The sequence below is a fragment of the Passer montanus genome, unplaced genomic scaffold (assembly GCF_014805655.1).
Source record: "Passer montanus isolate IOZ18808 unplaced genomic scaffold, ASM1480565v1 scaffold140, whole genome shotgun sequence".
Lineage (NCBI taxonomy): Eukaryota > Metazoa > Chordata > Aves > Passeriformes > Passeridae > Passer > Passer montanus.
Genome location: NW_024360942.1, coordinates 888,247 through 913,567, shown reverse-complemented (window position 1 = coordinate 913,567; position 25,321 = coordinate 888,247). Strand labels below are relative to the sequence as shown.

General features: G+C 50.7%; 1 protein-coding gene across 1 annotated transcript in view; it reads left to right on the top strand.

Annotated features, from left to right (window-relative positions):
• Positions 1 to 25,321, top strand: part of ADAMTS10 (ADAM metallopeptidase with thrombospondin type 1 motif 10) — a 72,702-nt gene that overhangs the window by 21,533 nt on the left and 25,848 nt on the right. The window contains exons 4-13 of the mRNA XM_039700466.1: positions 2,195 to 2,354; positions 4,750 to 4,967; positions 6,529 to 6,612; positions 7,618 to 7,763; positions 11,026 to 11,069; positions 12,652 to 12,757; positions 14,084 to 14,230; positions 16,322 to 16,463; positions 20,990 to 21,097; positions 24,892 to 25,037. Of these exons, the coding sequence (XP_039556400.1) occupies positions 2,195 to 2,354; positions 4,750 to 4,967; positions 6,529 to 6,612; positions 7,618 to 7,763; positions 11,026 to 11,069; positions 12,652 to 12,757; positions 14,084 to 14,230; positions 16,322 to 16,463; positions 20,990 to 21,097; positions 24,892 to 25,037 (1,301 nt within the window). The remainder of the gene's footprint in view (positions 1 to 2,194; positions 2,355 to 4,749; positions 4,968 to 6,528; positions 6,613 to 7,617; positions 7,764 to 11,025; positions 11,070 to 12,651; positions 12,758 to 14,083; positions 14,231 to 16,321; positions 16,464 to 20,989; positions 21,098 to 24,891; positions 25,038 to 25,321) is intronic.

Genomic DNA, 25,321 nt, shown 5'->3' with positions numbered 1-25,321 from the left:
GGGATGGACCCAGATGGGGAGGATGGATCCAGATGAGGAGGGATGGACCCAGATGAGGGGGATGGACCCAGATGAGGAAGGATGGACCCAGATGGCCCCGTTGTGACACGGCTCTGGCCCCAGGCCGTGTCACAACGGCCCCAGGCTGTGCCTTTGCCAAGTGTGGTATGAGCTGACTGTGCAAACCCTCCTCGCTCTGCAGCTGACCTGTGTGAATCACACACAGGATATCCAGTCCAGCTCCCCCACAAACCACAGAGCTCTCTCAGGACCTCTCACCAGCCCTGTGTCACGTCCAGCGCCTGCCCCTCAGAGCTCAGTCCTTGGGGTCAGCGATGAGACAATTTTCAGACTCCTGTGACATCCAAACCTCGCTGCAGGACCGTGCCAGGCAGGCGTGGAGCCTCTGCAGAGGCTGGAGTGAGAACATCCCTTTGCAGCGGGATGGATTTGGGGCAGGACTCGCTCTGCCCCCGGGCAGGGGGTGACCTCCTTTCCCCCCACCCCACAGAGCCTTTCCAGCTGGCTCTGGCCACGGGAACCTCACAGTACCTCGCTTGTGTTTGAAAAGGTGGAGCTGAGCCAAGAGAAGCAGGAGGAAATCCCGCGGCACCGGGACTGCTCACACACTGCCCCATTGAGCTCCGCGCCGGGGAGGGGACAGGGACAGGACAGGGGCAGGACAGGGGCAGGGCAGGGACAGCCCCGGCGGGCAGCGACAGTCCCCCGGGGAGGTTCTCCCCACCCACAGCCGGCACAGGAGCTGTTCCAGGGGTCCTTCCATGGAGCAGCCTCGGGATGTCTCACAGGGACAGAATTCCCTGCTCCCCACCCTGGCTGCTGTCCCTGGGGCACAGAGGGAGCTGGACAAGTGCTGTCACATCCAGAGGACACTGCTGGTGGCAGGGCAGGGCTGTGTCTGCACCCAGAGCTGTGTTGGATTTTTGGGATCACCTTTGAGCCATGTCAGACACGTTTCTGTGCCTCAGTTTCTTGCTGGTGGAGTTCAGCTGATGGGACACCACATTCCTTGAAGTGGACGCCACATTCCTTGGAGAAACTCAGTGCCAGGAGTTGGGATGGAGCTGGTGTTGGGCTCCCAGAAACTTTTGGTGTTGCCCAGACCTTTCAGGTAGAGGGAATGTTGCTGTGAGGGTGGAGAGGAGGGACCCCGCAAGTACCTGGTGGGTTTGGTGATGACCCCACGGGGATCTGCTCCTCCTGGCTGTCACTGCCTGGGCTCACAGCTGAGACTGAGTCAGGCAAAGAACAAAAAACTAAAGCAAATCAGGGAGCAAACCAGAGGTGATCTCACTGAAGTGGCCAATCTGAGGTGTACAAGGGGCTGGGATGCCCCATCCAGGCTTCAGAGTAGGGTTTTGGCTCTGCTGGTGGCCTCTGCTTCATCAGATTTTAAACATTTTGGGTGTTTCCCAAGGCCTCTGGGTACTTATCCCTCTCTGCAGCTCTGAGTTCCCAGCTGCTGGGGATGGTCCTGAGCTGCTTGGGAAGGTTTTTTTGGGGAGGCCGAGCTCAGAGCTGAGTGCTGCTGTGTTTGAACAGGTTTTTGGGATCCCACAGGGATCCCACTGAGGCCGAGTGGGTGGAATAGGAAACAACTCATTCATAACTCAGCAAGGCAAGGCTGTGATTTCCAGAGGCCTTTAGTGAACACAGATGTCCCAAGGCATCCACCACCATCTGGCTGGGATTCCTCTGCTCTGTGGCTTCCTGTAGTTCAGTGTTTGTGCAGGATTCCTCCACAGCTTTTGTCAGTAACCAGAAATTCGGGATTAATCAGCAAAAGCCTCACCAAGAGAAGCCACCAGGTTCTCTGTGCACCTCTGTTATTGCCTCCCCTCTCGCTGTAGTTGAGACAGAGACAATACAAAGCAACACACTCCATTTTCAGAAGGTTTCAAACCTGTTTTTATTCTAGCATGCATGCTTTTTGTACATCCTTACAAAGCTCATAAGTTTACACTTTACTCACTGGTGACAAGAGACAAACAAAGTGTTTATTGGAATAATTGCAGGTTTCTCTTATTTATCCTTCTTTCTTTCTTGGTTTCTCTGTCAACGACCTTGGTAGAAAATTCTTTCAGGGGTAAACATGGATCCTTTGATCAAATTTCTCTCTGGCTTCCAGAAGTGGCTGTAAAACCTCTTCCACACCCTCTGTTCCCTCCTGCAGCACGGGGTGATCGTGGCAGATGAGGAGGAATATTTCATCGAGCCCCTGAGCCCTGGAGCCAACATCAGCACAGGGGGAGAGGGCAAGGGCAGCCCCCACGTGGTGTACAAGCGCTCGTCCCTGCAGTACCCTCACATGGATGCAGCCTGTGGAGTGCTGGGTAGGTGCTCCCATCATCTCCTCCTCAAATCCACCCCAAAACCCGCTGGGAAAATCCTGGCAGAACAGGCTCACTCTGCTCCACGTGGTAAATTTATCTCCTGAATTTCCGATTTTCTTGGGTTTGCTTTCACTCATTTCTGGTGGCCTGGGCTTTGGGAAGCTCCTGTCCTCTCCTCCTCGCAGCAGGGCTTGAAATTTTGTAAATAGAGCATGGAATAGAAGAGGAAAAAAACACCTCTTGTTTTTCTTCAGAAGAATCCTCCCAGATTTGGCCAATTTGCAGAGGATTGGGAAATCACAGCTCACGTGTGCTCAGCACAGCCTTGGCTTTGGGGTTTGTGTCCATGTTGGGATAACTCTGCTGCTGATGGGGACCAGGTGGAAAAAGCCCTTGGAGGGGGGGATGTGGGGCCTGGCCCATCACAGGGGGCTCTGGGGGGTGTTTAGGGACAATGGTGACAACACATCAACCCCATTTCTGCACCTACAGGGCTTTGACCTCCAAGAGGACCCACAAATACCAGCCCTGACCTGTCCCCATGAGACCTCCTGGTCCTTGCCCTTCCCACCAGTCTGTCCCAGAGTCTGGCTGGAATCCCTGGTGAACAGGCAGAGTTTCACCATCTACCCAAAATGTTGCAGCCCCAGAGCATGCCCTTCCCTCAGTCCAGAGAGGTTCTGTTCTGTAGGGCTGAGGGGAGATGCCATAAGGCCCTTGGAGGGGGGGATGTGGGGCCTGGCCCATCACAGGGGGCTCTGGGGGGTGTTTAGGGACAATGGTGACAACACATCAACCCCATTTCTGCACCTACAGGGCTTTGACCTCCAAGAGGACCCACAAATACCAGCCCTGACCTGTCCCCATGAGACCTCCTGGTCCTTGCCCTTCCCACCAGTCTGTCCCAGAGTCTGGCTGGAATCCCTGGTGAACAGGCAGAGTTTCACCATCTACCCAAAATGTTGCAGCCCCAGAGCATGCCCTTCCCTCAGTCCAGAGAGGTTCTGTAGGGCTGAGGGGAGATGCCATCCCTGCACAAGGGCTTTTCCTGGATCAGTTTGTGGGAACAGAGCAGAGCTGGCCCTGACTGCTCCTGTTCGGGTGTCACTTCAGGATGTGTCCATCCACTGCCCCAGCAGTGACACTTGGCCAGATGAGGAGTCACTGCTGGAAGGCACTGTCACCTTCTCTGAGTGTCCCCAGAGCCACCAGCACCTCTGGAGCCACCCTGTGCTTCCCCTGCCCACCCCAGCTCCCAAAGTCTGCTGGATGCAGACTCCCCTCCTGCTGAATCTCTGCCACATTCCCCAGCTTCCAGAAATAATTTAGCTTTCTCCTAATTGCTTCTTGGAAAGCAGAGATGTGCAGGGGGAGCCAAAGTTTAGAACAACCACAGCACAATGGCTCCAGCAAGGCCACCCTTGTCCTGTCCTGCCCTGCACTCCTGGGCCCTGAACACCCCTAGGAGCTCCCCTGGATTGCTGCAGGAGCTGGAACTTGGAGGTTTTGGGTCTGTCTGAGGTTTGGGGGCTGCCTGAGGTTTGTCCATGTTCCCAGCCTCACTGGGTGTGATGAACCTCAGAGCAGGGGAGAGGATCCAGCTGGATCTGCTGGCAGGGCTGGATCTGGCTGCTAGCCTGGTGACTGGCTCCCAGTCACCTCCCCTGTCCTCTGGTGGTCTCCAGGAGGGCAATTTGGAGCTGACGGCTCTGCTGGGAACATCCCCAGGCTCAGTTCAGCAGCACTTGAAGCAAAGTCCCACAAAGCTGCTGCTGCTGCAGAGCCTGCAGCCCTTCCTGTGGTGGAAAAGCCAAGTCCTAAATCCAGGTCCTGGCAGGAAAAAGGAAAGAGGAAAGGGTCTGCAAGGGCTTCATTTCCAGGTTATGGCTGTGCAGTCTCTGAGCCCACCCTGGGCCAGAGGTGAGGGCAGGGCTGTGCAGCCCAGAGGGGTTTGGGGCTGTGGCGGGCTGGGCACGGATCTGCTGGGCAGGGGGGTACAGGAGGAGCCAGGAGGGCAGGGGAGAGGCCAGCAGGGCTGGCAGGAGCTTGGGAACAGCCCTGCACTGCCTTTGGGACATTTCTGGGTCCACCCAGAAATCACAGAATCACAGAACGAACGAGGTTGGAAAAGAGCTTTAGGATCATCCAGTCCAGCCTGTGACCCACCACCTCCCCATCAGCTAAACCCTGGCACTGAGTGCCACCTCCAGGCTTTTTTAAACCCCTCCAGGGTCGGTGACACCACCGAGATGGCCCTGGGCAGACAGCTCCATTGCCCAATGACTCTTTCAGCGCAGAATCCTTTTCTGACACCCTGCCTAAACTTCCCCTGGTGCATCTTTAGAGCTCCTCCCCTGACCCCGAGGCCATGACAACCATCCCGTTCCCTCCTCAGACGAGAAGCCCTGGAAGGGGAGGCACTGGTGGCTCAGGACACTGAAACCCTCCCCCCTGAAGCCAGCGGGCAACCACAGCCAGCGGGGCCAGCTGCCCCTGAAGAGGTCGGTGAGCACCGAGCGCTACGTGGAGACGCTGGTGGTGGCTGACAAGATGATGGTGGGCTACCACGGCCGCAGGGACATCGAGCAGTACATCCTGGCCATCATGAATATTGTAAGTGTTATAGCCACACCAGGAGCCTCGCGGGCTGGGGGAGAACTGCTCACCGCCCTGTCAGGAAAATCAATTCACAAACGTCAGAGGTTTATGTCCAAAAAGGAGACAAAGGAGTCCTTCTGCTTTATTTGAATAAAGGGAGAGGCCATGGGGCATTCCACTGGGGCTTTCAAATTTTTGGAGGATGCAGCCTCCTTTTTATCCAAATTTTCCTTCTCTCTTTCCCCATTGGCTGAGGTACTTGAGAGGTTCAGACTTCCTGGAACACCTGATACCAAAGATTCCCCTCTAATGTATAACCCCCCTTTTCAATTTTTAGTTCTTGTGAAATTTAGTGTTTTTCTCTATTGTTTCTTTCATCTTTCAATATCCAATTTCATTTATCAGCAAACCTACAATTTGTTTGTAAAGGTAAATTTCTTTTAATATCCAATTTCATTTATCAGCAAACCTACAGTTTGTTTGTAAAGGCAAATGTCTTTGTCCATTAATCAATCAGTGGAATCTTTCCCATTGTTTTTGGGTATTTTGTTTGTTTGTAAAGGCAAATGTCTTTGTCCATTAATCAATCAGTGGAATCTTTCCCAATGTTTTTGGTTTTTTTATCTCTCAGTGCTGGTTTTATTTACCAGGAGCCCCACAGTTTGTTTGTAAAGACAAATCCTTCATTCCTCTGAACCCCAAAAGTCTGTGTTGGGAAAAAGAGATTTTCCTGCATGAAGTGGGATGGGGAAATGGGACCTGTTCCAGGCTGGCAGTGGCTTCTGCCCAGGCTCAGAGCAAGGTTTTGGGGTCAAAACTCCTGCCAGACCGCTGCTGCTGAGCGGTGGGACCCCGGAGCCTGCAGAGGTAAACTCTGGCCTGTCTGACCCCGGGCCGGGAGAACAAAAGCCTTTCTTTGAACAGCATCTCTCCACTCAAATTAGCATTGCAAATGCGGCCAGGCAAGCTGAGAAACACATGGGAAAGCAGAAGGACAGGCAGCTCTCACGCTTGGGGGCTGAGCAGGGAGAGGGGCTCAGAGATCCCCCCGAGCTGTGGTTCTGGTTTGGGGCACCACTACCAGGCTGGATGCATTAACAGCCTGAATTGGCCGCGCTGGATCCTCCTGTGAGGTGAGATGGGCTTGGAAGTTATCCATCACCCCTCTGAAAGCCCCTCTGTGACGGCTCTTTGTCCCGTCCTCCGCAGGATCGCTTTTCATGCTTTGCATTTCTAAAGCCCGACGCCAGATTTTCAAACAATCCCGGTTTCATCTGCTCCGAAACATTCCTGGGGGATGCTGTGCCCTCCCCTCAGCAAAGCTGCACAAAATGCCAGCAGTGAGGGCTGCCCCACCTGGGCTGCGGGATTTTGGCTTCACTGCTCTGGGACAGCAAGCCCTGACTGTGGTTTAGGGGATTCTGCAACTCAGGTGGTGGTGTGGGGTCCCATTCCCATCCCTGCTTGCCGAAAATGTTGGGTTCAATCCCCCCACTGCAGTGCCCAGCCCTCCCCAACTCGCCTGGCCACAGAGCTCATTTTTAAGACTCCTCTTTTCTTGTTTCTTGGAGGTCAGGTTGCCAAACTTTTCCAGGACTCGAGTCTGGGCAATATTGTCAATATCCTGGTCACCCGGCTGATCCTGCTCACCGAGGATCAGGTAAGCTGGGCTTTGCTGAGCCTGTCCTGTGTCTGCACTTCCCTTCAGGAGACGTGTCCCCCCTGGATGTCACTGCCAGGAATTCCCCCAGTGCACATCCTTGCAATGACCCCTGAGGACTGGGCTGAGCAGACCTCTGGGAAGCTGAATTTTCCATAATAAGGTGACTTTTGGGAGGTTTAAGCAGCTTTAGTTCTCCTAAAGTGATGTTGAAACCCTGGCTGCTGAGAATTTCAGGCTTTCTGTGCTGACAGGCACTGACCCCCAAGAGAACACTGCATTGACCTGAGGCTGTGGAGAAGGCTTCCAAAATGGAATGATAGAACTGGGATTGTGGGTGCGGAGTTTGAATAGAAGTGTGTGATATCACAGGGTGGAAAACTTTAAGGTTTTAGTTTAAGGTTTTAGAATACAGTAATATATATATAAAGCAAGATGGAGGTTTTGGGGTCAAGGCTGGTCCTTCTTCTTCATCTTCTTCTTCACCTTCTTCTCCTCCTCCTTCTCCTTCTCCTCCTTCTTCTCCTCCTTCTCCTGCTTATTCTCCTTCACCTTCTTCTCCACGAGTTTGGTGGTTTTGTGTAATTGGATAAAAAAGTCCACATTGCGGGGCAGGGGTGGTTGGTTATTGGGTTAAAAGTAAAAATAATTTAGGTGTCATTTTTTAATTGGACAGTTTATCCTCAAAAGGCCTTGTAGAGAGAGATGGGGCTCCATTTTGAGTTTGTTAGAGTGAAGTAGAACTCAGGGTTGGTGAGACTGTGACATAGATCAGAACTAATAAACATCTCAGTCCAAACAAGAAATACCATCCTGTGATTTAATCCCAACCCTGGCAAAAAGAAGTTAAGACTCGATAAAGTTCCACTTTTCTTGCTTTCCCACGGCCTCCATGAGGAACTGGGGCTGTCTGCAGTGGTGTCAGTGCTCTGCTGGCATGGCATGGGCAGTGCCTTCCCACCAGAGCTTTCCTGGGAACACACTCTGCCATTGCTTCCATTCCAGCCCACGCTGGAGATCAACCACCACGCCGGGAAGTCCCTGGACAGCTTCTGCAAGTGGCAGAAATCCATCGTGAACAGGAACGGCAACGGGAACGCCATCCCGGAGAACGGCATCGCCAACCACGACACCGCCGTGCTGATCACCAGGTGAGCTCTGTCCCCAGGGGTGGCAGCTGTCCTGGGCTCCGAGCTCATCCACGGCTTCCTGAGCCTCCATGGGTAGAGATTATTGCAGTTCAGATTGTTATCGCCCTCCAGTTCAGCTTATCAATCTCCACTCCAGTTTGTTGTCACCCTCCAGTCTTGACTTGGTCTTTGCTGGGATGGATGGATGGAGGGATGGATGGATGGATGATGGATGGATGGATGGATGGATGGATGGATGGATGGATGGATGGATGATGGATGCATGGATGGATGGATGGATGGATGGCTGGATGGATGGATGATGGATGGATGGATGGATGGGTGATGGAGGGATGGATGGATGGATGGATGGATGGATGGGTGATGGAGGGATGGATGGATGGATGGATGGATGGATGGGTGATGGAGGGATGGATGGATGGATGGATGGATGGATGGGTGATGGAGGGATGGATGGATGGATGGATGGATGGATGGGTGATGGAGGGATGGATGGATGGATGGATGGATGGATGGGTGATGGAGGGATGGATGGATGGATGGATGGATGGATGATGGAGGGATGGATGGATGATGGATGATGGAGGGATGCTGGATGCATGGATGATGGTCAGTCAGAAGGAGGACACACAGAGGATGACAGGGACAGTGGAAGGAATGGCAGAGCAGCTGGAAGGCCACAGGATGCTGGAGGCATGGAGGGCACAGGGAGTGCTGAACTCCCCAAGTGCTGCTGGCTGTGTCCAGGATTGTCCCTCCAGTCCCCACAAATCCCTGCTTGGACAGAGACAAAACACCCTGGGAGAGGCCAAAGGCAAATCCAACATAATTTTGTGCCTTTCCCCCCTCTCCTTCAGAGAAAGAAAGTCAGGAAATGAAAGTGCTGGCGAGGGGAGCCTCCAGGTGGGAGCTAATTCCTTTATCCATGTGCTGGTCTCCTGCCCCAGCTCTAGCACGAGCCTGGAACCCCCAAAGATGAGACCCCACAGAGGAGCAACAAAAGAGCCCCTCAGCCCCAGATTTTCCCCCTCCCGAGGGGGCTGCAGCTTTTTGCTGCCCTCCCTCCACACGTGTGGGATGCAAACGCCGGCTCCGAGCTCTCCGTCCTCCCTCCAGATGTTCGAGCCAGCCCGGAGCCGCTGGCTGAGCCTGGACAGCGCCCGGCGCATCCGGCCCCGGCCCCAATAAATTCCCGGTGTCCCGATAAGATCTTGCTGAGCTCGGGGCTTTTTTTTTCTCCTGCAGGGACGTGTCAAAGCAGAGCCTCCGAAGGCTTTAAAGGCATTCGCTCAAAACAAAAGCAACAAATGTTTTGCACTCCCTCGATTTCCTGCCGAGAGGAGGGGAGAGGTTTGGGCACTTCCAGGGGCCAAAGGGACAGGAGCCATCCCCGGGAATGCGTCGCACTTAACCCTTCGTGTGCTGCCACTTCTCACCGCCCACCCTCATCCCCGAGGGGTCAGTGGGGGGAGCGGTGCCGGGGGGTCCTGCCTGGTGTCCCCAAACCCATTCTGGGGTCACAGTCCTCGGTTCTGCCCACCCCATGGGTGTTCCCAAACCTGCTCTGGGGTCATAATCCTCAACCCTTATCCCATGGGTGTCCCCAGACCTGCTCTGGGGTCACAATCCTCAAGCCTCACCCCATGAGTGTCCCCAGACCTGCTCTGGGGTCACAATCCTCAAGCCTCACCCCATAGGTGTCCCCAAACTCACTCTGGGGTCACAATCCTCGGTGCAACCCCAGCCTGGCTCCAGAGTGGCCCAGTCCAGCCCAGACCAGCTGCCCTCTGGTCCCCCAGCTGACCCCACCCTACCCAGCTCTCAGCCCCTTTCAGCCCAGATTTGCAAACTCCAAATGTTGACCTTTGCCAGGAAATGAGAGTGTTCCCTCCCTAACCCAAACTGGTCTCATTTGGAGCTGCCACTTCTTCCCATTTGGAGGATGCTGCATTTCCATCTGGAGGAGGTTTTGCTCTCCTTGTTTTACCTTTCCTTGTACAAACACTGGATTCCTTCATGCAATGGCTGGAAGTTGAGGCCAGGAGCAGAGGGAAGAGTTACCTTGAATCAACCCAGATTGGATTTGTTTGGAAAATTCTCAGTAAAGAAGTGAACTAGAAAAAAAAAAAAGTAGATATAAAAAAACCACTCGAGCGTTTTCATGAAACCACAGTGGGATTTGAAATGGAACATGTTTTCAAACTGAAATGTTTTCTTTATTTTTATTTTGTTTTTAATCAGAATTTCATATGGCAGTGTCCAAGGCCAGGCTGGACAGGGCTTGGAGCACCCTGGGGTAGTGGAAGGTATCCCTGCTGTGGCAGGGGCTGGAATGGGATGATTTTTAAAGTCTTCTCCAACTCAAGCCATGCTGGGATTCTGTGTTTCTCTGTTTGATTGATGCAATTTCCTGTAAGAGACTGAGCTGCAAGAGCAGAGGTTGGCCCTGTCCTCTCCCCCCTGTGCCTGATGCCTCCCAGAAGTGCTGGGGAGCAGAGCTGGACCTACCCAAACCCAAAGAGCTCCAGGTCTGGAATAACCTTGGCATAACCTTGGACAAGGAATAGCCTTGTCCCTGCTGATGGATAAAGAATGCTTTATGGAATCATTAAGGTTGGAAAAGGCCCCCAAGATCATCAAGTCCAACCTTTGACCGAATCCCCTTGCCCACAAAACCACACCCTGAAGTGCCACCTCTGCTCATGTTTTTAACACCTCCAGGAGTGGCCACTCCACCACTGCTCTGGGCAGCCTGTTCCAGTGCCTGATAATCCTTTCCATGAAGAAATTGTCCCTAAAATCTGATCTAAACCTCCCCTGGCACAGCTTGGATGCTGTTTTCTCTCCTGTCCCTGTTCCCTGGGAGCAGAGCCCGACCCCCCGGCTGTCCCCTCCTGTCAGGAGTTGTGCAGAGCCACAAGGTCCCCCTGAGCCTTCTTTTCTCCAGGCTGAGCCCCTTTCCCCATTCCCTCAGCTTCTTCTGGTGCTCCAGGCCCTTCCCCAGCTCCATTCCCTTCCCTGCTCGTGCTCTACCACCAGATTTCCTCAAAACCAAACCTCTGACCTGGCTCAGCTCTGTCATTAAAACCCTCAGTGAATCTCAGCCTGGGCAAAGTGAGTGTTGTCCTACCTGTCACCATTGGTATTTCCATCCCAGAATATTTCATGTGCTGGTTTGGAGTGGGTTGGATGTGAACACACGGGCCAAATGACAGCTCCCAAAATCAGAAGTGTCTTTAACACTGCCTTCTCTCCTTCCCAGGTACGACATTTGCATCTACAAGAACAAGCCCTGTGGCACCCTGGGTGAGTAAAATCCTGATACTACCTCAGCAGCCCCCAGCTGCACACAGAACTTTGGGAGTGTGAGGAGGATGGGCTGTGCCATCCCCTTTCCAGCTGTGCCATCCCCAACCCAGCTGTTCCATTATCTTTTCCACCTGTTCCATTCCCCTTTTCCACCTGTGCCATTCCTTCTCCACCTGTGCCACCCCCTTTCCCAACTGTTCCATTCCCTTTCCCAGCTGTGTTATCCCCTTTCCACCTGTGCCATCCCTTCCCAGTGAAGGTGCAGCTCCTGCCCCAGCACCAGACCAGTGCTTTCCAGCCTCCTGTCCCTTCTGTGAACACTAAACCAGCAGCCCTGAGCTTGGCTGGCCCTGGAACTCCTCTGTTCTATCCCTGGAACAGCTCCAGCCTGGTCATTGAGAACCACTCACATTTTTAGGGCTTGTCCGTGGCCTGCTGGAGTTCCTGGCTGAGCAGGGAGAAATCTGACAGTTTTGTGGTGATGGCAAAGGGAGTTTTTATTGTCGCAGCCAGACCCTGCAGCCCTGTCTGGCTGCAGCTCCTCCTTTGTCTCGTCCTGGTCTGGACTGGGCAGGCAGGGAGGAATTTCTGCTGTGCATCACCATGGAGAGAGCTGGGGGATCTCTGACCTGAGGCTGGGCGTGCTGGGATGGCTCAAACAATTCCCCTGGCACAGCCAGGCCCTCCCCTGGCCCAGGGGCACACTTTGTGCAGAGGGAATTTGCTGTCACAATTCAGGAGAATTCCAGCATCACCCAGTCCTCCAAATGAGCCATGCTGGATTCCTGGTGGGTGCCAGGCAGAACCAAGGCTGGATCCTGGATAGCTCAGCTCTCCCTGGCCAGGTTTGGATGCCCCAGAGCTGGTGCAGCCCATCTGAGATTCCCTCACAAGGGTTGTGCCAAGGACTGCTCCCCTTTGCACCATTTGGACATGAAATTCAGAGGATTTTTGGCATTTCTGAGCCTGTCACTGTTAATTTACCATCAGTGCTGAGTCACCATGTCCTGTAAGAGCCTCAAGCTCATCCCAAAGCCCAGTGCAATGGTGATAAGGAACTGCTTATGGCAGAAACAGGCGATCTCCCAGCCGGGGAATAATGTGCATTAACTCCAATGATTTCAGAAAGCTGAACAATTGCTTTATTAAGCTATACTATATTACACTAATACTATACTAAATGACATACTCAAGAGATACTGTACTAAAGAATACTCAAGAAAAACCCGTGACTGTCTCCAGACAGTGACAACACACGTGGATCCAATTGGTCAAGGAATCAAAACAACCATCACCAGAGTCCAATTAGCAAATCACTTTGGGTGAACAATCTCCGTAACACATTCCACGTGTGCCAAACAACAGGAGCAGCAAGTAGAGATAAGAATGGTTTTCTTCTCTGAGTTTCTCACTGCCTTCCCCAAGAAAAATCCTTGAGAAAGTTGTGCCTGCTGCTGTCTGTGAAGAGCTGGGCCACAGCTGTTCAGTGTTGCAGAGCATGAAGCACATCAGGCAGCCCCCAAACACCCCCTCAGCCACCCTGTGGTGGCCCTGTGTGACAGCTGTGTCCCCTCGCCAGGCCTGGCCCCCGTGGGGGGGATGTGTGAGCGGGAGAGGAGCTGCAGCATCAACGAGGACATCGGGCTGGCCACGGCCTTCACCATCGCCCACGAGATCGGCCACACGTGAGTGCAGCACCCCTGCAGCTCCTGCTGCTCTGTCCCTGCCACCAAGGGCTTCTCACTGACACATATAATAAAATCCTTGAGAAAGTTGTGCCTGCTGCTGTCTGTGAAGAGCTGGGCCACAGCTGTTCAGTGTTGCAGAGCATGAAGCACATCAGGCAGCCCCCAAACACCCCCTCAGCCACCCTGTGGTGGCCCTGTGTGACAGCTGTGTCCCCTCGCCAGGCCTGGCCCCCGTGGGGGGGATGTGTGAGCGGGAGAGGAGCTGCAGCATCAACGAGGACATCGGGCTGGCCACGGCCTTCACCATCGCCCACGAGATCGGCCACACGTGAGTGCAGCACCCCTGCAGCTCCTGCTGCTCTGTCCCTGCCACCAGGGGCTTCTCACTGACACGTATAATATAACAGATAATACTGGCTTTTTGCAAATGTTAAAATGGATTTCATATGTGTGGTGTCAAAGTAACTTTGTTATAAAGGTACAGTTTTTATTTCTGTTGTTAATTAAGCTTAGTGAAATAGCTGATATAAGTGTGCTTGTGTTAAAATGCCTGTTTGGATGGGGTAACATCCAATAAAAATATAACAAAGACACCTGCTACAGATCTGCCAACATCAGCACTCACTGACTGAAGGCAGTGAGGACCAAGGCCCAAAAACTGGAGGTGATAAAAAAAGGACTAAAACCACAGCCAAGGAATACACCTGCTCTAAAAAGGTGGACCCGAGGATGAGCCATGCTAAAGAATTTTTAGAACACGTAAACTCGTTTGGAGATAGTTTACTATGCATAAGGGTCTATGAATATGCAAAGGGCTGATGTAAGGGAAAAGGTATTTTAGGGGTATCCCCAAAGATAAAGGGGTGCTCTTGGCTGAATGCGAGTAATAACCTTTGCTCTATGGTCCTTGTCTCCTATTGTCCTTTATTAAACTTCTTAAATTTTCACAGCAGAGTGAAGGTGTTTTTCACAGGCTGAAAACCCTTCCTGTGGACCGTCCAGGTGTGTCCAACCCCAGCTGGATGAATTTTCCCAATAACTAGGGCTTAGGGAAAAAAATCTTCAAACTTTATTTCCTTATTGAGAAACACCTGTTTCATAAAGGAAGCTAAGCTTGTCATTAGATTATCAGTCATAAGATGCATTAACGATCTAACACAAGCAATTTAAACAACTGAAAAAATTCACTTTCTTTACGCAAAACTGTTTGAATGTACTTTAGAGCTGTTGTTAAATAGTATAAAATATTCCTTTGAGTAACTTTTTTAAGAAATGAAGGAGGGAGTCATTTTCCCCAAGCCCGTGTGCTGTGGTGCTCTCCAGGTTTGGCATGAACCACGACGGGGTCGGCAACAGCTGCGGCTCGCGGGGGCAGGAGACGGCCAAGCTGATGGCTGCTCACATCACCATGAAGACCAACCCCTTCGTCTGGTCCACCTGCAGCAGGGATTACATCACCAGCTTCCTGGAGTAAGGAATCCACCCCTCCCTGCCCTTCCTGCAGCCTCCCCCAGTCTCTTGTGAGGAGGGGGTAAAGCCAAAGCACAGCCCCAAACCCCCCAGAACCTTCTGTCTTGTCTCCCAGAGTCACATCCTTTCCTTCCTTTAGACTTCCCCGTGTTTTTCCTGCCTGTTGAACATCTAAACACATTTATGTTGTGGCTGGAAGAGCTTTATTTATTATATTATTTATTATATTATTTATTATATTATTTATTATATTATTTATTATATTATTTATTATATTATTATGTATTTTATATATATATTAGATATTATTCTTATTTTTATTTTTTTATTATTCCCATGTCCAAAAACTTCACAAATAGATCAGTCCCCTGTGGATGCAGTTGGCTGGTTCTGAAATCCAGTCAGGAATTGCAGAGAAGGGTTGGTGTGCTGGGGACAGGACTGGGTCTGCGTGGTGCAGGTGATTTCTCCAGGCAGTGAGGAGGAGTTTTCAGTGTGAATGAGCAAAGCAGGGCAAAGATTTTGATTTTCTTTTTCTGACCAAGCACTTCTAGGATTCAGGAGAAGGGACAGTACAAGGGGGATGGATGCAAACCAAAAGTTTAGATTGGATATTAGTAGAGTTTCTTTGTTGTGAGGGTGGGCAGGCCTTGGCTTGGGGTGCCCAGAGCAGCTGTGGCTGCCCCTGGATCCCTGGCAGTGCCCAAGGCCAGGCTGGGCAGGGCTTGGAGCAGCCTGGGACAGTGGGAGGTGTCCCTGCCAATTGAATGGGATGAGTTTTAAAGTCCCCCCAACCCAAACATGATTTAGGCTCCTGAATCCCAGAGTTTTGAGGCTGTCACCATGCCTGAATCAAACCCCTGTGCAGAGCTCAGGCAGCCCCCTGGGTTTCCATGCCAAAGCAATCCTTCAGGGTCCATTTTGGTGAGGTTTTTTGGCACTTCCTAAAGGAAGAACTGGGCAGGGCTTGAGGGATGACTGGAAGCAGCACAAGTGTGGGGTCAGCGTGGAGGGAAGCCCCCAGGGAGTGTGAACAGCAGAGCTCAGCCCCTGGAGCACAGGAAGAGGAGCAGCCACGGCTCCTCCCCGAGGGGCTCCCTCTGTCCTGCAAGGCCCAGCCAAACCTCGTGGCTCAGCAGCACATCCCACATCTGGCAGCTGTGGCTTGGCCACAGCCAGGCCTGTCCCCCACGCCGGTGCCCGCTGGCCGTGCAGGCAGTGAGGCACGTGGCACAGCCTCGTCCTCTGCTGACCCCAAGCTCCTGGCAGGGCTGCAGGAGGATGGAGAGTTCATCCCCGCTCCTCGTGGTCTGTTCTGGCCACCTCCAGCTCCAGGAGCCTCCGGTGGGATGTGGTGTGAGCAGGATTTGGGGCTGGGGGTGATGACAGCGGCTTTGATTTAGGGGGAGCTCAGGGAGCAGCAAGGAAAGGGAAGGGAAAGGTGTTTCTGGACAAATTTGGATGTTCCTACAAAGCTCTGGCAAGCAGGAGGTCAGGCTTGGAGAGGGGGGCTGGGGCTTCACAGCTGGATAGGGGAGCAGCCCCTCTGCCCACCCAGTGCCCACCTGAGGCTACTGGGCACCTGCCTGGGCACAGCTGTGTGCACTCTGCCATGGGGACAACCAGGGGCTGGCAACAGCCTGCAGAGTGGCTGGAGCTGTGGCAGGGCTTGGCATGGAGCTCAGGGCAAGGCTCTTGCCCCCGAGGGTGCTGGCACTGCCCAGGCTGCCCAGGGAATGGTCCCGGCCCCAAGGCTGCCAGAGCTCCAGGAGCGTTTGGACAGCGCTGCCAGGGCTGCTCAGGGTGGGGCTGTTGGGGTGGCTGTGCAGGGACAGGGGCTGCCCTGAGCATCCCTGGGGGTCCCTTCCAGCTCAGGGTATTCCAGGTTTCTATGAACCCTCAGATCAACACTTCCAGAGTTACCTTGGGACCAGGATGTGCTTCCCAGCCTGGGAAGGATTTCAGAGCACTTTCCTCACCCAGAGCAGACCCAGATTTATCCCCTCAGGCAGCCAAGCTCAGCCCAGCACTGCCTCTCTCTCTCTCCCCCCTCATCCTTTCTCAGCTCTGACTGTCCCTCTGTGCTTCCAGCTCGGGGATGGGATTGTGCCTGAACAACGCTCCTCCCAAGCAGGATTTCATCTACCCCACGGTGGCCCCGGGCCAGGCCTACGACGCCGACGAGCAGTGCCGCTTCCAGTACGGAGTCAAATCCCGCCAGTGTAAATACGGGGTAGAGAGCCTTCCTGCTTTACTATCGGTTCCCAGGGCTGGAGGAGGGCGGATGGGGCAAGGAAGGGTCCGTGGGGCTGTCCCTGCTGTCCACGTCTGTCACTGTCACCATTACAAATGAAGGGATGGGACTATTTTCAAGCTAGGAATGATTTATTGCTCAAATAAACATCAGTCTCCGAGGCCATGAGATTTTAGAGCAGCAAGCAGTCAGCTATAGCTCAAAGTAGTCATAAGTTTCTTCATTACAAGACAATATATAACTTTCTAAACCAATAGACAATTGCCACAGAACTTATTTTGCTTTTCTAACCTATCACCTTTACTTCTACTGCACTGTGGATATTTTGTCCAATGCCTTCTGTCTCACTTGCACACAAATGCTTCTATTATAACTTCTAAACTCTCAGCTACTCTATACAACCACACCCTTTCAAACCCTTCACCAGCTTATCAATACAATTTCCTACATTATAAACCCTTCACCAGCTTATCAATACAATTTCTCACTTAAAGCATATTCTTACTTACAACTATAGGAACATAAGTTCATGATTTTTCTGCTTAGTATCTGTGTATTGTATTTTTACATCGATGCAAGCTTCTTCCAAGGCTGCAGATCAAATCCTCCTGTGTCTGGAGGTTTCTGTTTTTCTGATTCCCACACACATCACTGTGCTGCTCCAAGCCAGGGGCACTGCTGAGCTCCTGGTGAGCTCCATGCTGTGCTTCCCTGAGAGTGCACAAGGGAGGAGGTGTCCTGTCCATAAATGTTGGTCCCAGCTCAGTTTGGGTCACATTAATCCCATGGCAAGAGATTTCTTGCCTCTTCCTTGGCTGCTGCTGGTCCCCCTCATCCAGGCTCCCCTCTCTTTGTACAAGGACGTATTTTCAATAATCCTCAGCAGAGGTCATTGTGCTGCTCTTATGAACTCAGGAAGAGAAAAGTCTTTGTCCCAGGTGAGGTGAAGGATGTGCTGGAGGTTGCTGCCCACCTAAACCCCCTGCCACCACCTCACTGCCATCCCCTGGTCTTTGAGCCCAGAAAAACCCTGAAAGGGGAACAGGAAATGAGGAAATGAGATTTTAGGGGTTGCTTTGCAGTTTGGAGGTGCTGAAGTCCAGCCTGGGGGATTGAGTGCCACAGGAGCTGGGAAGGGCTTGGGCTTCCTGATTTCACCTTTGGGTGGGTCCTGTGAAGGCCAAGGGAAGATTTCTGTTTCCTGGAGCTCTGAGAGGTCAGAATGGGCTGAAGCTCAGGATCTGTGGCTCAGGAACCCTCCTGGAGGGAGGTCTGGAGTTCAGTGTCACCCCCTGCACCGAGCAGACACCGAGAGGTCCCCAGTTCTGAAGGGCTGGCTCAGGATCTGGCATTATTGTGATTATTCAAAAAACAGCTCTAAACATTCCAGAGGACTCTTCCATTTGGGATTCTTTGGAGGTTGCCAGCACCCTGGTGGCCACCCTCTGAGCAGGGACATCTCCAGCTGTGCTGTGGATGCTCATAGGGAGCCCCAGATTCCTGCAGAATCTGGATCCCCCGGCTTTAGGATGCTCGTGGCAGGAGCCAGGAATGGGCTCAGCCTCCACTGCACAGATGAAAAACTGGGAACATCCCCCAGCCCTGGGAAGAGGGGTGAGCACAAGGACAGTGGGATTAGCCTGAAACTCAAGCTTGGCTAAGACAGACCTTAAAACTGCAGAAAAATATGCTTAGCAAGGTAGTAGAAGGTTTTTAAGCTTAATAATGGAATATTGTGTATTGTTAACAGAAAAGACAAGCAAGCATTGTGTGCTTTTAGTGATTGGCTAGAACAATTTTGTGTGTAAGCTTTAGCAATGTGCTATTGGCTAGAAAGTATTTTAAAATCCTCTGTAACAAAGAATCTTTGTTAACAAAGAAATCTTTGTTACAGAAATCGACAGAACCCCTGAGAAACAATTTTCCACCTGTTTGGTTGGTGTACCAGTGATATTTGGGCAATACCAAAAGATAGTCAAAAAGCTGTATCAGGCACATTTATGGGATTGTCCCCAAATAATCTTTGGATTCTGGTGGAGGCATGGGAATAGTGGGCTCCTCACCTTCCCAAGGCATCTTCTGAACCTCAAGAATTAGAGATCCATGACCTTGTATACATGACCTATTGTGTATAATTTCATTATACAAGAAAAGATCAATCTTTAGTTAAGGATTGTCTTGGTTTGACAAGACAGGTGTCTGCTAAGGAAGGGAGGAACCTGCCTTGAAATGGAAAATGTAAACTCCCTCCCACCAAATTATAATTTTGAAATTAAGGGGGTCCATGGGAGCAGGAATAACAGTTCTTTACTAGGAAAATTAAAAATACAAATGTAATAGTACAAAAAGGAAACAAACCACAGCCAGAGTCAGAGCAGGCCCTGGCCCCTGTGTGTCAGGGTGGTGGCACAGTCCCATCCCATGGGGGCTCAGCCCTCCTGCAGTGCCAGCTGTGCTTCTGCTGGAGCAGGGATCCTGCACAAGGGGGGAGTTTTCCTCTGCAGCTCCAGGGCTGCTGGAGATGGGCCTGCTCTCCCTCTGGGAATGCAGGGGGCAAAGGCTGCTGGGGTGTCCCAGGCTCAGATTGTATCCAGGTAGGAATGCTTGGCTCCTGCCCTGGGCACAGCATCTCCCCATGGGTTGTTGGAATTTGATCAGCCCTGCAGGGACACTCAGTGGCCATGGACAGCAGAGATCTCCTGGAGGGAGGGTTGGCGGTGGGAGAGATAAAGAAAACTGCCCATGAACAGAGAGAACTGCTCCAGCTCTGAGAGATGGGAACAGAACACACACATATCTTCCAACCCAGAACAAGGATTTTGCTCCCTTTCACAGTACATTTAAAAATCAGACTTTATGGTGCAACTATACTTCTTTAATTCAGACTGCATTTAATATTTCCTTTCAATTACCTCCTTGCAATTACCTTGCTGCTGACTGTACACGAGCTGAGCTGTTCCCATCTTCCAATTGTCTCAACCATGGCATGAGGCTGATGCCAAAATAAAACTCCAGGAAGTTTTATTTATTTCTTTTATCCAAGCAGTCCCATCCTGTTTGTTAAAAACCCCAACACAGACAAGGACAGTGGCATTAATTCTGGTGACACCAAGGAGAGGTGGCATGGGCTGGCTGGAGTCAGCTCTGCTGCCTGAGCCTGGGGAACCTCCACAGCCAGAAGGGTTTAAGGGGTTTTTTGAGCTTTAAATGTTAAAGTTTTAGGAGATTTGATGTTACAGCCCCCTCTTAATAGGTTAAAAAGTGAAGTAAGTTCATTATTTGTAATTTTTAAAATAGATGTGATTTAATTGATTTCTCTTAAAAGCTGTTGCAAGTCTTGTAAGGTGTTGATATTGGTTTGAAGTTGTATTTTCTGTGGTTTGATTGTTTTGTTGGATTAGGGGTTTTATTGACTTAGAGATGGGGGTAACTGGGAGGCATTTTAAAAACTTCTATTCTATTTTTAGTCTCACATGACCGGTGAGATAATATAGATAATTTATATGTAATATAAATATATAAAGATATAATATATAAATAAATAATAGAAAAATTATATCTATTATATTATAATATAATATATAATATATAATATATAATATATAATATATAATATATAATATATAATATATGTAATATATAATTTAATATAGTGTTGTAATTTGTGCTATTACTATCAGAAGCTAAATATTTCTTAATTACAATACATTATAAGCATTTCTTAGCTTATCAGTTTTTGCTGCACTATATTATTCTATTTTTAGTCTCACATGACCGGTGAGATAATATAGATAATTTATATGTAATATAAATATATAAATAAATAATATAAAAATAAATAATAGAAAAATTATATCTATTATAATATATACTATATTAGATTAGATTATATCATTATATATAATAGATAATATTACATTATATTATAATATATAAATATCTATTTTATTAAAATAAATAATATATATAATATAATATATAATATATATAATTTAATATAGTGTTGTAATTTATGCTATTACTATCAGAAGCTAAATATTTCTTAATTACAATACATTATAAGCATTTCTTAGCTTATCAGTTTTTGCTGCACTATATTGTAAATGCTTTAAAGCTAATTATTTAAAATTACTCTTTGTGGGTCTTACTACAACGTATTTTTTATAGTTCTATTTTTCTGAAGTATCCAGTCTTTTATGTGAGCCCATCTTTTGAAACTTGTTTCTAGTTTAATTTTTTTCCCCATGACGTTTGCTTAGGTGCTTGTGCTTAGTTTGAAGTGCTTAGGCTGAGCCCGGAGGAGGGGGACAGCTCTCAGTGGCCTCGGGGGGCTGCAGCTGGCAGGGTTTGATCCCACTCTGTCCCCACCATGCTGAAGACACTCGGTGTCCTCATGTCCCCGTGCCCCACCCAGCTGGTGCCTCCCTGGCACAAGCAAATCCTAATCTGGCTGTTGTTTTTTGTCTCTCCCCTCCTCCGTGCCCCCCAAACCTCCCTGTCTGCAGGAAGTCTGCAGCGAGCTGTGGTGCCTGAGCAAAAGCAACCGCTGCATCACCAACAGCATCCCGGCAGCTGAGGGCACCATCTGCCAAACCAACACCATCGACAAGGGGGTAAGGCAGCCCTGGGCACGGCAGGGAGCTGGCTGGGAGGGGCTACATCCCTTTTCCAGCAAAAAACGGGGTTATTGTTCATGCTGGGGGCGTGGGGTTGATTTAGGAGCAGCCAGCAGCCTGCCCAGCCCTGACCCCAGAGCACAGAGCTGCCCTGGAGCGAGGCTGGGATGGGCCAAGGAGCCCAGAAATCACCCCAAAGTCCCGCCCAGAGCTCATTGTGCAGTGCTGGAACGTGGAATGTGGAATATGGAAAGTGGAATGTGGAATATGGAATATGGAATGTGGAGTATGGAATATGGAATGTGATATATGGAATGTGGAATATATGGAACATGGAATGTGGAAAATGGAATGTGGAGTGTGAAAAGTGGAACGGGGAATGTGGAATGTGGATTATGGAGTGTGGAATATGGAATGTGGAGTATGGAATATGGAATGTGATATATGGAATGTGGAAAGTGGAATGCGGAATATATGGAACATGGAATATGGAAAATGGAATGTGGAGTGTGAAAAGTGGAACGGGGAATGTGGAATGTGGATTATGGAGTGTGGAATATGGAATGTGGAGTATGGAATATGGAATGTGGAAAATGGAATATATGGAATATATGGAAAATGGAATGTGGAGTGTGAAAAGTGGAACGGGGAATGTGGAATGTGGATTATGGAGTGTGGAATATGCAATGTGGAGTATAGAATATATGGAATATATGGAATATGGAAAATGGAATGTGGAGTGTGAAAAGTGGAATGAGGAATATGGAATGTGGAAAGTGGAATGTGGAATACAAAATGTGATATATGGAATATGGAATATAGAGGGTGAAATATTGAATGTGGAAAGTGGAATTTGGAATATGGAATGTGATATATGGAATATGGAATATGGAATATAGAGGGTGAAATATTGAATGTGGAAAGTGGAATTTGGAATACGGAATGTGATATATAGAATATGGAATATAGAAAGTGAAATATGGAATGTGGAAAGTGGAATATGGAATATGAAATCCCTGCTCCAGCAAAGTCCTCCTTGGTGTCACCCCTGAGGCGCAGCAAGGTGACCTCAGGCAGGTGTGGCAGCTCAGGCTCTGCTGCCCATCTCAGGGCAGGCACTGGCACTGGCACTGTGAACCTGTTTAACATTTCCTGGATTACCTCAGACAGGGCACGCTGCTCCTGAAAAGCAGCAAGTTTTCCATGGATTGTTTCAGGAGGAATAGGATGTCATGGAATGCCATGTCCTTAAATGAGCACCTTGTCCTCAGGCTGCTGGAATCTCCTGAGATCTCCTGGCTGCTCTGAGAAAAGGGATTTTTTTTTCCCAGTTTTCCCAGACTTTAGCTTTCAAAGGAACTTGGAAAAAACTGGCTATGATGAAACCTTGGTTTTTTAAACTCAGCTGGGAGGGGAGGGTAGGATTTTCCCTGACCATGAATTTTGCCTTGATTGCTTCATTCCCTGCTCCTCCTACACCCATTTTCCCCAGTAGAAAGTGAATGCATCCCTCAGACAAAGAGCTTTTGCACACTGGGACAATGGAGAATCAGGGCTGGGACATTCCCCATTCCACTAGAAGAAAAGTAATTCCCAAGAAACATCTCAGATCCTTAGGAAGCTGGAGGAGCTGGGGTGCAGGGGAGAACATGACTCTGACAAATCCACAATTCTTTTCATTTTAATTCTGCTGGGAACTGGGGCAGAGAGCAGCAGACAGCTCCTGGGGCTGCATATCCTGCTGCACACTCACAGGGACTATGGCATTTTTTCCCTCCTAGTCATGGCTTTTTCTCAGCTTTTCCCACTTTTAAATACCCCTTTCCCCCCACTTTGTGACTGCTTTTTAACCAGGCTTTTTCAAAAGCTTTAAGGGAAGGGAAATAAAGCAGTCACAGCCCCCAGGATTTGTGGGAGCTGCCCCCTGTGAGGATTCTGGCTCACTTTGAACCCCCAGTTACCTCCCTGTGCTTATCCTTTTGGATCCATTCGTTATTTGGAAGTGATTTGATGGCCTTGGGTGGAAGAATATATTTTTATATTAAGAAGAATATATTTTATATTAAGTTTCTGCATTGTCCCCAGCTGGAGCTGCTGGGGTGAGTCCCAGACCTCAGCCCTTGGCTGGAGCAGCTCTTCAAGGTCTTCCCTGTGTTCTCCCTTTGCCCTGGGAGAGCAGAGAGAAGGATCAGGGAATTTAAAGCATGAAATATTAAAAGAGAGAAAATTCCTGTGCTCTGCCAGCCAGTGTGGGGGAAGGCTGAGACAAGCTCTGCTGTGCCCACATCCCAAACCTCTGGGTATTTCCTCCTCCCAGATCCTGCTTTTTTAAATTAATCAATCTCCTGGTTGTTATGGCTTCACCTGTCTTACCCCAAGAACCCACAGTGGTGGTTTTTTCTCCTTTTTCCCAGTTTTTCCCACTTTTAATCATCCCTTTCCCCTAATTTTGTAATTGGAGGGGAAGGGAAGGGAAGGGAAGGGAAGGGAAGGGAAGGGAAGGGAAGGGAAGGGAAGGGAAGGGAAGGGCTCATGGATTTATTGAAGCTATTCCCAGGCTGTGGGAATACTGTGGAGTATCTCCTCCACATGGGATCCCCCTTTGGAGAGGCGCTGGTGCTCCCAGGGATGGTGAGCAGGGATTCCTGGGAAGCCACCGTGCATTTTTCCCAGCTGCCCATGCAAAGTTGGCTCGGGAGGAGCAGGGAGAGGCAGTGCCAGCAGCTCCAGGGTGGGTTCCCAGCCCCTGGAAGGAGCACACAGAACTTTCTTCCTTCCTGGGATTATCTCAGCCCCCGGGGCTCCGTGTCCGGCACCGCGCCCGGAGAGCAGCGGCGGCTCTGGCACCGTCCTACCCTCCCATCGCTGGGGACTCCAGGGGTGTGGGACACGTGCCAGGCCTGAGGGGAATGTTTCATAGGCAATTTTCCATGAGCATCTGTCTCCCAGTAGGATGGGGACAGGCGGATTCTTTAAGGATCCTCAGCAGAATGATGACACAACAGCATTGATGTTACAATTTAAACTTTGTTTGAACTCGGGCTCTTTGCTGATCAGGACATTTTGGACACATGAACCACAACCTGAGCTCCCAGTACAAACAAAACTCACTCTGTCCTGGCAGTGGTTGTGGCAATGTCCCCCAGGGATCCTGGCCCTGCCAGCAGCAGCTCCAATCCCAGATCATTCCTGGCAGTGGTTGTGGCAATGTCCCCCAGGGATCCTGGCCCTGCCAGCAGCAGATCACCTGGATCTCTGCCGAGGGCTTTTGTAAGATGTGAGATGGGGACCCAGGACCTCTTTAGAGGAGAGCCAGCAGCAGATCACCTGGATCTCTGCCGAGGGCTTTTGTAAGATGTGAGATGGGGAACCAGGACCTCTTTAGAGGAGAATCCCAGACTGGTTTGGGCTGGGAGGGACCTTAAACCTCATCCATGGGCAGGGACACCTTCCATAGCCCAGTCTGCCCCAAGCCCTGTCCAGCCTGGCCTTGGACACTTCCAGGGATCCAGGGGCAGCCACAGCTGCTCTGGGGAAACATGCTCTGGGAAACCCCTTGCCAGTGCCTGCCTGTCCCCCCGGATGGTACCATGGGACTGGGGACACTGGTCCCACTGACCCCAAGGAGAAGTGAGCACCCTTGGCCTTGGAGAATTTGGCTCCGAGGCCGGTGCAGCTCCAAGCTCAGATTCCTGAGGAGCAGAGCAGATCCCAGCCCTGCGCTGGCTCCGAGGAGTCTCTGGCAGAAGGAGCCCCATGCCCGCGGTGTCCCACGCTCTGTGTCCCCGCAGTGGTGCTACAAGAGGGAGTGCGTGCCCTTCGGGACGCGGCCGGAGGGCGTGGACGGAGCCTGGGGGTCGTGGTCATCGTGGGGCGAGTGCAGCCGGACGTGCGGCGGCGGCGTGTCCTCGTCCGTGCGCCACTGCGACAGCCCCAGGTACGTGCGGGTGGCCCCGTCCCCGCCACCCTGCCCTGTCCCCAACCCTTCACTCAGTGGGGAAAGCACGTCCAGGTGACTGTGATGCCTTGGGAAGGCTGACCTAGAACAGAGGCTGATGGATGGGGAGTCTTAACTTCTTTTTGCCAGGGTCGGGATTAAATCACAGGATGGTGTTTCTTGTTGGGACTCAGATGTTTATCGGTTCTTATCTTTGTCACAGTCTCACCAACCCTGAGTTCTACAGCACTGCACTCTAACAAACTAAAATGGAGCCCCATCTC